The sequence below is a fragment of the Phoca vitulina genome, unplaced genomic scaffold (genome assembly GCF_004348235.1).
Source record: "Phoca vitulina isolate PV1807 unplaced genomic scaffold, GSC_HSeal_1.0 scaffold14, whole genome shotgun sequence".
Lineage (NCBI taxonomy): Eukaryota > Metazoa > Chordata > Mammalia > Carnivora > Phocidae > Phoca > Phoca vitulina.
Genome location: NW_022589717.1, coordinates 1868033 through 1882811, shown reverse-complemented (window position 1 = coordinate 1882811; position 14779 = coordinate 1868033). Strand labels below are relative to the sequence as shown.

Sequence of the window (14779 nt, the reverse complement as noted above, 5' to 3'; positions counted from 1 at the left end):
TTACTATTATTTATAATGAAAAATTCAGAAACACCTATGTATTTAATAAGTAAGGGCAATGGCTAAATAAAGTACAATATATTTTTTTGATGGTGTTCTATCATTTGTTTGAAAGGAAATTTATAAAATTTTCGGTCATATGGGCAGATGCTTAAGATAGAAGTTTAACACAAACATGCAGAATTTATAAATACAGGATGATTTCAAGTATAAGAAAGATACATTAAAAATATGGGGAAGAAATATGACAAATTCAGTGTGGTAAGGTTATGTCAATTACTTTCCTTTATTTCATAATAGTTTTCTCAATTTTTAAAATAAGCTCATTTAACTTTATAATGAGGGAGATGGGGATGGAAAAAAGTTATACATATGGCATTTTAAATGGACATGATTTAGTAAGAGGCTCTGGCTACTTTTTAAATGGCAGATACAATTATTTCTTAATGACTGTTTCTTGAGGATTATATTCCCTTAGTCTCCCTTGCAGTTGTGAGAGCTCACAAAAGGAAGAGTTTTGTAGAGTACAAGGTGATAGCAATGACGTTTTCTAGAAATGATGAAATCAAAGTGGAAGGCTGTGGTGAGAGAGAAAGGGGAGTAGTGCTCTATAAAACGTTATTTGGGAACTAGTAATTTAAACTCATTTCACTGCTAATACACATAGTATGGGCTTGGAAACACGATAAAAAACAGTGTTATTTCCATCAACCATACCATTACCAGAGATGAGATATACAACATATTTACTTAAATATCAGGTTCTTATACCTCCACTGAGGTGTACCCAGCACAATCATATTTAGTCTTTATGTAAAATGTTCCTATTCCATTCCTAACAGTAGAATTTCCTCTATAATTATAAGGTAATTTTCGTCTGAACTTGGGACCATTAACTTCCTTAAATTTCACTTACCTCTTAGTTCTGGCATCATGAGTTTCTAAGAAATGTCTCTGAGCCTCATGTTTAGAATGATGATCAGCAGCTAATGCAATATCAACAGTAATGAGTCCTAAATTGGCTGACCCCGCTTCAAGCCAATAGGCCCTCCGTAGTACTGCAGGCTGAAGTCCAACTCTGGAATTATTTAATTGTTCAATGTACTGTCTCACTTGAAAATCCTGAATTGCAGCACTTATTCCTTCCCCAACCGACTGATTGTGGAGATTACAGTTTGCAACTCGAATTGCACCCATCTAAATTGCATGAAGAAAATGAAATAAAACTGTAGTTTCTGTATTCTTAAGCAACTTAGAATAAACTACAGAATAGTTATTTATTTCCAAATTGCATGAAAGAAGGGAAAAGAGAAAAAAGGGAAATAGAAAAGATAAATGCAACAGATTAAAAGTAGACATTCAGTTAATAAAAAAGAGGATAAAAGGAAAAGAACATAAGTTGAAAGGAAAACAAGAGAAGGAAGAAAGAAATGTTGGTAGTAAGTAATAAAATCACAGACTTTTAACAAGGTTTAATTTTAAGCAGTAACCCACAAAGCAGAGGTGGCAAACAAATGTTTTCAGGAACCAGGCAGGATATAAATGTACAAAACCTAAAGGCATTCAAAATCAAATCTTTTAAAAACACTACCAATTTAATCCCTGCCATAAAAGCAACCTCCAAGTTTATATCCCTGCCCTAAAGCAAAGTTATGATAATTCAGTTAGAGTAAAATAGTAGTGAAGAAACAGACTGGAAGAGAACATGGACGAGCCAAAAACAGAAAGCTATCTCCTGGAATTGTGTAGTGTTTTGTGAGATGGCAAATTATAAATGTGTGTTCTACCTCAAGAAATGGAGGTTTGGGGGCGCCTGGGTGGCTCAGTAAGTTAAGCGACTGACTCTTGATTTCAGTTCAGGTCATATCTCAGGGTTGTGAAATAGAGCCAAATGTCTGGCTCCACGCTCAGTGGGGAGTCTGCTTCTCTCTTGTTCTCCCTCTCTCCTCCCCCCCACCCCCGCTCATGCTCTCTCTCTCTCTCTCTCTAAAATAAATAAATAAAACTTAAAAAAAAAAAAAAAAGAAAAAGAAAAAGAAATGGAAGTTTGGTTTGGTAGAATGGAAAAAGAACTACACTGGCCAAGAAATAGACAAAAGTGTACCTTTAGATTTGTAGCACAGCCATGCTCCACAATATAAATATCTGCTCCATCTACTGCTAAACGAGTCATAGTATATTTCAAATCATCTGAAGTTGGACAAGGCCCAGGAATACAACTCAACTAAAAAGAAAAATAATTGAATATTTAATCCTCAGTATCAATTCACCATTTTGATACTTACATCTGCTTATTTAAATAAAATTTTGGTTACATGTGTATTTTAAAAAATTAGTCAATTAAATCTCATTTTTTATAATGATAAATGAAATTATCAGTAATTAAAGTCTTACTAATTAGAAACTAATCATAAGTATGTACCATTTTCATTCAAAAGGGGAAAAAAGCAAGTCTAAGTTGACAGAATGTATAACTTGTTATTGAAACTCACAAAGAACAAAGTAAAATGATAAGTAAACAGTGTCACAGGATTATAAGAACTATACAGGAGTTTAAAGTTGTAAGATTTTCTTATGAGTACTCTATACTACACAAACACACAACTTGTTTTTACAAATATATCAACTGTAAATTTTATTATGATATCTAAGGACAATTGACACAAATTTAATACTATTTTATTCCTGAAAGAGATTTGGTCATGGTTAGGTTGGAAGAAAACATACACTTCACCTACTCTGATGAACTTCTTGGGGAAATGGCAGCCCTGGAGTAATTATTGACTCAATAGCATGCAAATGTTCATTAGTGGCAGAGCCAGAGTAGAACACAGGTGTCTTGCATTATACTCAGTGTTCTATAATAATAAGGCATACCTTGGAGATATTGCGGGTTCCATTCCAGACCACCGCAATAAAGCAAATATCACAATAAAGCAAGTCAAATGAATTTTTTGTGGCTAAAATCAAAAACACAAGAAATAAGAAGTGTTGGCGAGGATGTGGAAAAAAAGGAACCCTTGTGTACTGTTGATGGGAATGCAAACTGGTGTAGCCACTGCGGAAGACAGTATGGAGATTGCTGAAAAAAATTAAAAATAGAACTACCCTATGATCCAGTGATAGCACTATTGGGTATTTGCCCAAAGAATATGAAAATGCTAATTCAAAAGGATATATGTACCTCTATGTTTACTGCAGCATTATTTACAATAGCCAAATTATGAAAACAGCCCAAGTGTCCATTGATAGATGAATGGATAAAGATGTGGTGTATACACACACACACACACACACACACACACACACACACACACACAGAGGAATATTACTCAGCCATAAAGAAGAATGAAATCTTGCCATCTGTGACAACATGGATGGGTCTAGAGTATAATGCTAAGCGAAATAAGCCAAAGAAAGACAAATACCATATGATTTCACTCATATGTGGAATTTAAGAAACAAATGGACAAAGGGGAAAAAAGAGAGGGAGACAAATAAAAAAAAATAGACCCTTAACAATAGAGAGCAAACAGATGGTTACCAGAGGTAAGTGGGCTGGGGGATGGGTGAAATAGGTGAAAGGGATTAAGAGTACACTTGATAAGCACTAAGTAATATATGGAATTTTTGAATCACTACATTGTATACCTGAAATTAACATAATACTATATGTTAACTATATTGGAATTAAAATAAAAACTAAAAATAAATAAATACTATTAAAGATTAAAAAATGAATTTTTTGGTTTCTCAGTGCATATAAAAGTTATGTTTACACTTTATACTATAGTCTGTGCAACAGCCTATGTCTAGGAAAAATGTACCTGCTTTTATTGATAAAAAATGCTAACCATCATCTGAGCTTTCAGCCAGTCATAATCACTATTCATAGATCACTGTAACAAATAATAATAATGACAAAGTTTGAAATATTGCAAGAATTACCAAAATGTGACATAGAGACATAAAGTGGGCAAATGCTGTTGGAAAAATGGTTGATAGATTTGCTTGTGGCACGGTTGCCACAAACCTTCAACTTGTTAAAAAACAAACAAACCAACAAAAACCACAGTATCTGCAAAGCACAATAAAACAAGGTATGTCTGATTTCCCCCACACAAAATAGACCTAAAAAACCCCGATCTAAAATGACAGAGGCACATCAATGGTTGCACAGAATAATGAATGGCTGACTGCAAAGGGACACAAAGTAATTTTCTAAGGTGATAAAAAATGTTCGATTTTTAAAAATTTTAATGCAACATAAAAGCTCTGAATCATTAAAAAAAAAAAAAGAGGAGACACCTACAAGTATGTGTGATTTATCCATAAGGAATAATTGGTTGACATATAACTAAGGATTCCCTAGATCCTGGCAATGTGTTTATAACAAGAAAAAAATAATTTTATCACTGATTATTGCGGTTTCCTTTATTGTTGGTAAAGAAGCAGAGGTTATATAGATATTTTGGACATAAAATTAAAAGCAGGATGAATTGTTTTCAATTCACACTAATATAACAGTAAATAAACATAGTATGTATAACAAAAGAACAAAAGGATAAACATATATAGGGAAGAAATCAGAAAGGAAAATGAAACTGTTTACAATGGTTATCTCTATATTATAGAATCGGGATAAAAAAAATTTTTTTTAAACTGCCATGTTTTCTTGGCAAATGCCAACATTACTAACCACATTACAAAAGAAGAGGTATGTTCCAGGGAGGTCTATAAACAATGTCATGTAAGGGATTTAACCTTCCTCTTGCTTCAGTTTCTAAATCTTGTACATAAATACACAGCCATATCCAAAAGAATGTAATAACATAAGAAAACATGAGAGTTAACAATAAAAGTGTAAAAGGTAAGATATAATCTTTATAATATCTGCATTTACCTGTGAATTTATGTTTTAATAATTACCTCATATGTTAGATACTTGCAACTAAATAACAACTGGCTACAAATCTGCAAAATAATTTTATTAATTGAGAAAACTGAACTATAATGGCTGTGTATTTGATTTAAAACTGATATCTCAATCTTTCATTTTAAAAAATCCATAAATGTTTATAATACTGCTAACATCTTTGTTAACATACCTTGGATTCACAGAACCGACGGTCAAATCCATGCTGACATATTATTACTGATTTAGGTCTTTCCAGTTCATACTCCCGACATACCACATGAAAAACAAATGTCTGTCCCCACTCCAAGAGAAAAGCTAGCTACAAATAAGCAGTGACAGGTTGACAACAGTGTTAGCATTCTAAACACGTGTTCAGAGTTCAAAAGCTTATCAAGAATATTAATACAGTTTGAAAGAACACAAATGCTGTTTTATATCTGCTGCTACATAATCCACTTTTTAGCCAGAATCATGATTTTTCTACCTTGACATCATTTATAAGCTTATGTTACTTCTCATTTGTGAATGACAAAAAATGCATGACAACTGAAAAATTCAACTTCAGCAACTTACAGAGTAAGTACTTTCCTTCAAGGTTATATCTTCCTTCTTACATAACTAATCGGAATCCTCTGCACAGAAAAGCACCTAAAATTCTCTACCTAATAATAAACAAAGCTTGGATGTGAAATTATTATCTAATTATCATAGTGAGTTACAATTTTGGAAAATCAGATTTTTGAAGATTATAGCACTTTTGTTTATGTAAATAGAAACTTAAGTATATTATCAATTCTTCATCAAATCTTCAGTTTACAAAAAAACCCTTCATTTTATAATTGATTAGAGTTGTTAACAATAAACACACTAAAATATGGGTATACATATTATTCCCTTAAAAAAGTACAAATTTAAACTATCAGAAAACATGAATTTCACTTTTAAAACATATAAAGAATGGAATAAGCATTAAAAGCACCTATGGATTCATGAAACACTAGAAACAGTGATGTCAAGATTCTAGTGAAGAAAGAAATGTTTCATCTTCTAATAACGGCAACTTATAAACATAGATACTAGCAATTGTTAAAGAAATTGTGTCCAGTCTTGCACAATCAGCATGGCTTTATTCTATGTTTGTTAAGGAACAAACTTTTTTATATATATTTCAGTCTTTACTTGTACATTAGAGAAAAGAGATGGTGGATAATAAGGAGAGGATAGTTATCAGGCCAGTGAGCACTGAATAGTTTCTTTCCATTTTTATACATTCTGTTATATATTTTATCTACTTTTAATATAAACTATCCCTTTTCCATTCCATTTTCTTATTTATAGAATCTTAATTTTTGCTGCCTTCTAAAAATTTCTTGTAGATATGCAAGGTATCTAGAGTCTTTATCCACCTTCTTGTTGTATTTCCTACCTATAAATGTTTCATACACATTCTGTAATTTTTATTAAAATTGAGTATGTACATTTCACACATTCAAGACCATATTCCAGTTTTTCTAAATGCCAAGATAAATATGCATATTATCATAAATATATGGATCAATAGGTGAAATGTTACACTAATATGGCTATTTGGCTAAATTTCAATGGTCCATTTCTAGAACTAAATGATCCTTATGACTTCTGAGTCTTCTAAAGATTAAAGGGGATAAGAGGAGGAGGGGGATTTTATCCAGAAGGATCACAACTAGCACTCTAGACCAGGTTTACTTACCAGCAAATTTCTTTTTATTCTTTTAAATCCACATCATTAACAGCAGATACAAATGATGTTATCTTGCTTTGAGACATGACAAGAACCGAACTACCTAATCCTGAACACCATAAACAATATTTTCAAATCCTACTTAAGAAATATATAAGAAAGCAAAATTCTTTAAAAATTATTCCATATACTGGGAAAAAAAGAATTTTTCAACAGTGGAGAAACAACTAATGTAATTTTAATAATATATAAAATTTCCAGACCAGTTCTCATACTGAGTTTTTCCCAAAGTCTTGGTCTTGAAAGTGTTATGCAGAACTATAAAACATTACACCCTTCAATTTTATGTGGCTCAGAAATGTGAAACTTGTCTCTGATTCATCTATTGCTAAGAAAATTCTGAATGGCAAGAATGACTCTCATCCAAAAAGCAGAGTTGTCTGGCCATCAGAACACCATTAGTGAAAATGCAATGAACATTCAAACAGGCATACAACTTACTCTTGGCAAAGTGGGTAAGCAAAGGAAAAAGAAAATAAGTCAGAGAATCCTACCTGTGGTGCTGTGACCTTAGCTGTAAGACTTCCAGCCTGCACATCAATTAACCATGCATATTCTAAGGAATCGCTTCCCAAAGGAAGACCTTCTGCTGAGAACATAGCATGTGCTCTCAGCTGGAGACCTGACAAATTGATGTGACCCTCCCTGAGCACTTCATCCACAGGAGGTCGCTGCTGAAAACAATAAGAAGACTGTAAGAAGTACAAGAAAATCGGCATTATTATTTCTAGTTGTTTCTTTCTCCAGAGACTAACAGTAAAAACATGCTATCTGGAAAGTAAGACTCAAGGATCCATAAGATCCTAACACAACCTTGTACCGTAGAGTCTCAGTTAAGCTTCTTTAGTGACAATATTCATAAGAGTTCAACTGCAAAGCAAGATAGCAAAGTCCTAGAAAGAATGAGACCTCTCTGATAGAAATGAATGGCTCAATGAATAAAAAGAAATTAGTCCTCTGACTGACAGGGAATGTAAGAGACCAATCTTAGGTGGAAAGACAGGAATAATGAGATTAAATACTAAAAAGAAAAAAAAAAATAACAGGGAGAACAAAGACCATTAAGACCATAAAATGAAGAACGAGGGAAGAAAGCCATCTTTCATATAGGTTTTGAGAACTACATAAATATAAAAAGAATAGACTTATCTTACAGAAATTACATACTTACTACTAAAAAGCAGCAAATATTTCAAAGAGAAAAGTTCTGGACTTACTCACAAAGCTAAAAGATATGTCCTAAAATAGGGTATTCCATGGAGCACTAACTAGTTCCACAGGATATTATTAGTAATACAGAATCAAATAGGTTTGGCAATGCCCTACCCATCAGTCACCAATTTCTGTAGAATCTACCTCCCAATCTCTCAGAAATGCATTGATTTTCTTCTATCTTCACCACTATCATCATGGTCCCAATAATATGACCTCTTGCTAAGATGTTTGCAGAGCCTCCCAGCATTCACTTTTACATCACCCACCTCCATACTCTACAAAACAACCACAGAGATCTAAAAAGGCCAATTTTATCATGTTCTTGTCTCAAGACCATTATTTATTATTTCCTCAATATTTCTCTTCTCCACCAGGTTTATTAGGGTAAAGACTATTTCTGTCTTGTTCACCATTTATCCCACTGCACCTAACAGTGACCACAAAAGGAAGATAATGCTGTGTATTTCTTCACAGCAAGTCTTTTCAGAGAATTCAATATACTAATATACATTGAGACAGTTCACAGGTATTTCCCAAACTAATTTTATTACAGTAGTCTTTTTAGTATGTGTATGCAGGCCATCTGCACAAGGAATAGTGCTAGCATTCTTTGTTTCAACACATTTTAGGAAATGTGTTCTTAAAAAAAAATTAAGGATATGAGCTAAATCAAATTCATAAGGAATTCTTAAAATGAAATTTCTAATTATGACTATAATAATAGCTCTAGCATCTCTTTTGATACATTTTTTATTTTTTTTTTCATCTAAGCTGTGTGACAACATAAAATCACCAAAATTTCTCCAGGCATTAGTTTCCTTCTATTTTTTATCTGAAGAAGCTGGGGAGGATGGTGAATAAAGATCACTTCTGGCACTAAGTTTCGATAATTCTCAGCATAAGATACTTCTGATTGATATTTTTTGAGCTCAAAAATACATATAGATCTTGGCTTGTCCTAAAGATAGAGCCTATCTAGTACACCAACAAAGATCATATTCTAGAATTTATTGTGGGGTTGCATCATATTGTGGGCTGAATTGTGTCCCCTAAAAAGACACATTCAAGTCCTAAGCCCAGGCACCTGTGATTGTGACCTTACTGTATTTGAAAAAAAGGGTTTTAGCAGATGTAGTCAAGTTAAAATGAGGTTACACTGAATTAGGGTGGGCCTTAATCTAATGACTGGTGTCCTTTTAAGAGGAAAACTGGGACACAGAGACATATTGAGACAATGCCATGAGAAGACAAAGGCAGAGACATGCATCTACAAGACAAGCAATGCCAAGGATTGCTAGAAACCACCAAAAGCTTAGAAGAGGCAAGGAGACCCTCTCCTACAGCCTTCAGAGAGAGAGAGAACATGCCCATGCCAACACTTTGATTTCAGAATTCTAGGCTCCAGAACTGTGAGAGAATACATTTCTCTTATTTTAAGCAACACAGTGTGAGGTATTTTGCTATGACAGCCCTAGGAGACTAACATACATCATAAGATGCTCATAAATTAAAAGGGGATGGTTCATTAAGTCGGACACAATAATCTATCCATCACCTCAGATCCTTAACCTTGAGGCCCTGCATTAAGACAAATGCTATCAGGAATAAGCAGCTAAATCCTGGAGAGCTCACCCGTACCAAAGGTTTCAAATTTGCCCAGATTCACCAGAGGAATCACTATCTATGGCAGCTATAGTCTTACAACACGTATTTCTTAAATAATAAGACTTGAAAGTCAAAAGGACTCTTTGATCCATGGGCTCCAAAATGGATCTTGTGTTAATCAGGCATGAAAACAACATTAATCTCAGGGTGCATCTCCATCAGCGCTATTGGGTGACCAGGTGCATTGTCAATTAGCAGTCATATTTTGAAAGGAGTCTCTTTTTCTGAGCAGTAGGTCTCAAAAGTGAGCTTAAAATATTCAGTAAACATTGTTGTAAAGAGATACACTGTCATCCAGGCTTTTTTGCTCCACTGATAGAGCACAGGCAGAGCAGATTTAGCATAATTCTTAAGGGCCCTAAAATTTTCAAGCATTGGCTTCAACTTAAAGTCACCAGCTGTGTTAGCCTATAAGTAGAATGTCATTCTGTCCTTTGAAGTTCTGAAACCAGGCACTGACTTCTCCTCTCTAGCTATGAAAGTCCTAGATGGCATCTTCAACTAGAAGGTTATTTCATCTACTTTGAAAATCTGTTGTTTAGCGTAGCCACCCTTCATTAATGAACTTGGCTAGATCTCCTGGATAACTTGCTGCTTCACCTTGCACTTTGGTGTTATGGAGATGGCTTCTTTCTTTAACCTCTGAACCCACTTCTGCTAGCTTCAAACTTATCTTCTGTAGCTTTCTCACCTCTCTCAGCCTTCGCAGAATTGGAGAGTGAGGGCCTTGCTTTGGATTAGACTTTGGCTTAAGGGAATGCTGTGGCTGATTTGATCTTCTATCCAGACCACTGAAACTTTCTCTGTATTAGCCATAGGCTGTTTTCCTTTCTTATCATTGGTGTGTTTACTGGAGTAGCACTTCTGATTTCCTTGAAGAACTTTCCCTTTGCATTCACAACTTGGCTAACTTTGGTGCAAGAGGCCTAGTTTTCAGCTTAGCTTGGGTTTTGACATGCCTTCCTCACTAAGCTTAATCATTTCTACCTTCTGATTTAAAGTGAGAAACGTACAATTCTGCCTTTCACTTGAACACTTGGAGGCCACTGAAGGGTCATTAGCTGGCCTAATTTCAATACCTTTTTGTTTTAGAGAATAGGGAGGCCCAAGAAGAGGGGGAGAGACAGGGGAGCAGCCGGTTGGTGAAGCAGTCAGAACACGTGCAATGTTATCACTTAAGTTTGCCATCTTACATGGGCACAGTTTGTGGCACCTCAAAACAATTACAATAGTAACATCAAGATCAGTGAACACAAATCACCATAACAAATAGAATAATGAAAAAATTTAAAATACTGTGAGAATTACCAAATGTGACAGAGACATGAAGCGTGCAAATGCTGCTGGAAAAATGGCTTTGATAAACTTGCTTGATGCAGAGCTGCCACAAATCTTCAATTTGTAACAAATGCAGTATCTGCAAAGTGCACTAAAGCAACATGCAATAAAATGAGGTATGCCAACTATTTCAAAAGTCTGATAAAGGAAACACATTCAGTGGCAAAAATAAGCATATATTAGGTATTAAGTTTCAGCTACTATGAGGTCAGCTGTGTTGAATATATACACATGAAAAACTTAAATTCTATGTAGAAAAATATGGTCAGTTATGGCAAAAGAGTTGCAAAGGGGGTAAGCTATTTTATATAAAATGATCAGTTACTATATAGAATCCATAGTAGGTTATCATCTGTTGTGATTTTGGGGTATCAAATTCACCACCCATTTATAATTTTACCTTGCTTTATATTAAAATCCATTTATTTTTCTAAAGCTCACAACTTGACTAAAAGTAGAGAAAAGCCCTAAAGTAGTGTTAAATGAAAAGTAAAGCCATTTGGCATTAAAAAATAATAATAACAAAGTGATTATCTACCCAAGAATGTAAATTACTCCCATTTGCTGAATATCATTGGTTCCCTTTCAAAAGAGCCCTGGGGATATCTTGATGGGATTAATAAAGTGTCTTGTAAGTACGTTTGGTGAAAAGCATAATCCATGTGGATATGGATGTTTTGAAGATTTAGAGTACTGGTTAATGTGAATATTGAGGTTGTAATTCTCAACAGAATCCACCAAAATTTTATACATTTTCCCTTCCATAAATATATGAAAAAGTTTTAAAGTATTTCTTTCCATTTCTAAAAACAATAGATACAGAATATAATTATATGGGATCACATAAATAGGGAACAGCAGAAAAAAAAAAAGAAAACTGAGATTCTTGAAAAACATATATATACAAAACTTCTTAATATGGTTAAATAAAAAGCCTCTAACTTAAAGAGCTATATATTCTATGCACAGAAGCTAACACACTGTTTCAACCCCATAAACAATAATAATACATCTCTAAGTCTCTACCATAACTCACTTTCACATTACCTGATAGTTATCACTGACAAACACATTTAGGGGTGACAGGACAAGTTGCAGCATGGTCTCCCGAAATCCTTTTTTCATTTCAAAACACAGTCTTTCCAAGAATGCTGTAGGGCACTCAGGGCCATCAGTGGTTCCATGCTAAAGTCAAACAAAATACCATAATCAAGATACAGAGAAAATAAGACCAAGGAGGTACAGGAAAATAAAAATTACATTTATTATTTTTTAAAGATTTTATTTATTTATTTGACAGAGAAAGAGACAGTGAGAGAGGGAACACAAGCAGGGGGAGTGGGAGAGGGAGAAGCAGGCTTCCTGCTGAGCAGGGAGCCCGACGCGGGGCTCGATCCCAGGACCCCGGGATCATGACCTGAGCCGAAGGCAGAGGCTCAATGACTGAGCCACCCAGGTGCCCCCAAAATTACATTTATATAATTAAGAGATTTTGATTCTTAAAAAGGAGAAATAGTGCTTACTGACAAAGTTAACTATTCTGGACCCCAGTAAGAACATCAGGTTCACTAAGCACCAGAGATGACTCCTCTGCTCTGCAATCCTAGGTGCATGATATGGAGCCAGTAAGCAGCACAATGCTCTAGGGCCTCACCCTCCCTATCTGGCCTCACTCCAACGACCCTGGGTTCTCTGGGCAATATAATCTCATTCCAAGTCGGTCCAAATGGTCCATTGGTCAACCTTAGACTGAACCAGGATTCTATGCTGGATCTGAACCCCTGAAAACAATTCAACCTTCAGGATCAAGCTGAATCTTGATTTTGTAGTAGGTGCACCATAAGGGTCCCAAATGGTCTAGATGGATAAAGGATAAGAAAATGTAAATCCTAGAATATCCATCAGGCTAACTATAAACCCAGCAACTCAACGTCATGACAAAATGTTCTAAAGTTACACAGAACAGCAAGAAGGAACTCAAATGAAAGAAGAAAAGCAGAAAATTATCAATGATCAAGTAATCACATTAAGAAGAAAATAATAAACTAACTTTATAAAGGTAAAAGGACAAATCTGATTTTTTTTATTAGTGTCTGCATGTGTGTACAAACACCTACAGTTTTCTAAGTTGGGTGAATTTCATAATATACTCCAGACTATACTCCAGATACGTAAACACTTACAACAGGAAGGCGCCCATGAACTTTATACAAATTAACAAGTACAGTAATATCCCAAGGACGTAAGGTAAGCGGATGAATTGACTTGGCTGAACTTTCATTTTCCTTTTTGTCATTTTCCATTCCAACAGCAGTCCACCCAGAGCTGGATGATGTTGACAGTGACAGAACAGGACTTGAAATAACCTCTTCAAAATCCATATACATGTCATCTTCCCCAAAGTAGTTTTCCTATAAATATCAAGAACAAACTTCTATTAAAGAGATATGTATCAATAACTTTTCAACTTAGAGCCTGAATTTTGTAAACCAAGCATCTCCCTAAACTATTTTATTTAGTTAAAAGTATATGGTCTGTTTCCTTGAAATGAAAAACAAACAAAAAAAAGATACATATGCTTAAGACATATATTTACTTGGCTACTTAGCAAATAAACATTCTGTAGCAAAAAAAAAATAAAAATAAAAACAAAACAAACAAAACCCAAAAAACAAAAACATAAAAAATTAAGGAAGTTTATAGTAAAGCTTCATGACAACACCATCTCCAATTATAGCAAGAAACTTGCAATTTAGGTCCTAGAAGAAAACTTTGAAAATCTGTAATGTTCAATAGTTTTCAATTTTTCTCAGAGTTCTGAGGCAATAATACCCAGAGACATCTGTTAAGGGAAGATCAATTCAATGAAAATCAATTTGACTAAATCCAATTAGCTAACTACTACAATTCATATATTCTGGGTGAAATATTTATCAGAAGTGTTTTTAACAACTTAAATAAGAATCTCCAATTTTGGTTACTGATGATAAAAACATGTGTTATCAACAGTTACTAAAACATCCTTTCATATAATTCATCCTGGTTTCTTATGCAAAGTATTTTAACTTAATATTCTGGTTCCTTTTGCATCAGAATTTAAATTTATTATTTTTTTCTTCTTTTAAGGTTTTATTTAAATTCCAGTTAGTTAACATACAGTGTAATATTAGTTTCATGAGTAGGATTTAGGGATTGATCACTTACATACAACACCCAGTGCTCATCACAAATGCCCTCCTTAATCCCCATTGCTTACTTCACCCCTCCCCCCACCCCCTCCCCTCTGGTGACCATCAGTTTGTTCTCAATTAATTAAGAGCCTGTTTCTTGGTTTGCCTCTCTCTTTCCCCCCACATGCTCATTTGTTTCTTAAATTCCACATATGAGTGAAATCATATGGTATTTGTCTTTCTCTGACTTATTTAAATGAAATTCTTTTTTCTTCCCATTATTCTGAATTTAAGTTTTATCTATTTGATCTGTCAGTAGTAATCAGAAGTTGTTAAAATATTCCTGCTAACACAGTTAACTATATTTGTTCAATATCAGAAATCAAGTCAGTATTTCAATAAATTCTCCCTTTTAATTATTGGCACATTTATTTTCTGGCTAGAATTCTAGTCAACTAATCAGGCCAATTAAATATCTTTTCATAGAAAAGGATGCTGAAGGGTTTACAGTCATTTGGTTAATTAGTGGTAGGACTAATAATAAAATCCCAAATCTATGGACTCACAAAACTGATACTTTTTCCTCATTCTCTATTGTTATCTGGCTCTAATAATACAGGTCCTACTTAGAACCTGCTTGACATCTTGAAAATTGCCTTTATTATATAACTCTGAAGCATGGACAAATTCAAG

The 14779-nt window shown here is 34.2% G+C and overlaps 1 protein-coding gene across 6 annotated transcripts in view; it reads right to left on the bottom strand.

Moving 5' to 3' along the window:
- The window catches only part of KIAA1109 (KIAA1109 ortholog), a 208209-nt gene that overhangs the window by 123914 nt on the left and 69516 nt on the right, over window positions 1-14779 (bottom strand). For 5 of the 6 annotated variants that reach the window (XM_032412767.1, XM_032412766.1, XM_032412772.1 and 2 more), the window contains 6 exons: window positions 13100-13327; window positions 11964-12101; window positions 7193-7372; window positions 5109-5237; window positions 2105-2224; window positions 917-1197 (listed from right to left, as the gene is read on the bottom strand). In XM_032412767.1, coding sequence (XP_032268658.1) covers window positions 917-1197; window positions 2105-2224; window positions 5109-5237; window positions 7193-7372; window positions 11964-12101; window positions 13100-13327 — 1076 coding nt within the window. The remainder of the gene's footprint in view (window positions 1-916; window positions 1198-2104; window positions 2225-5108; window positions 5238-7192; window positions 7373-11963; window positions 12102-13099; window positions 13328-14779) is intronic. The other variant, XM_032412768.1, reaches the window with a different exon arrangement.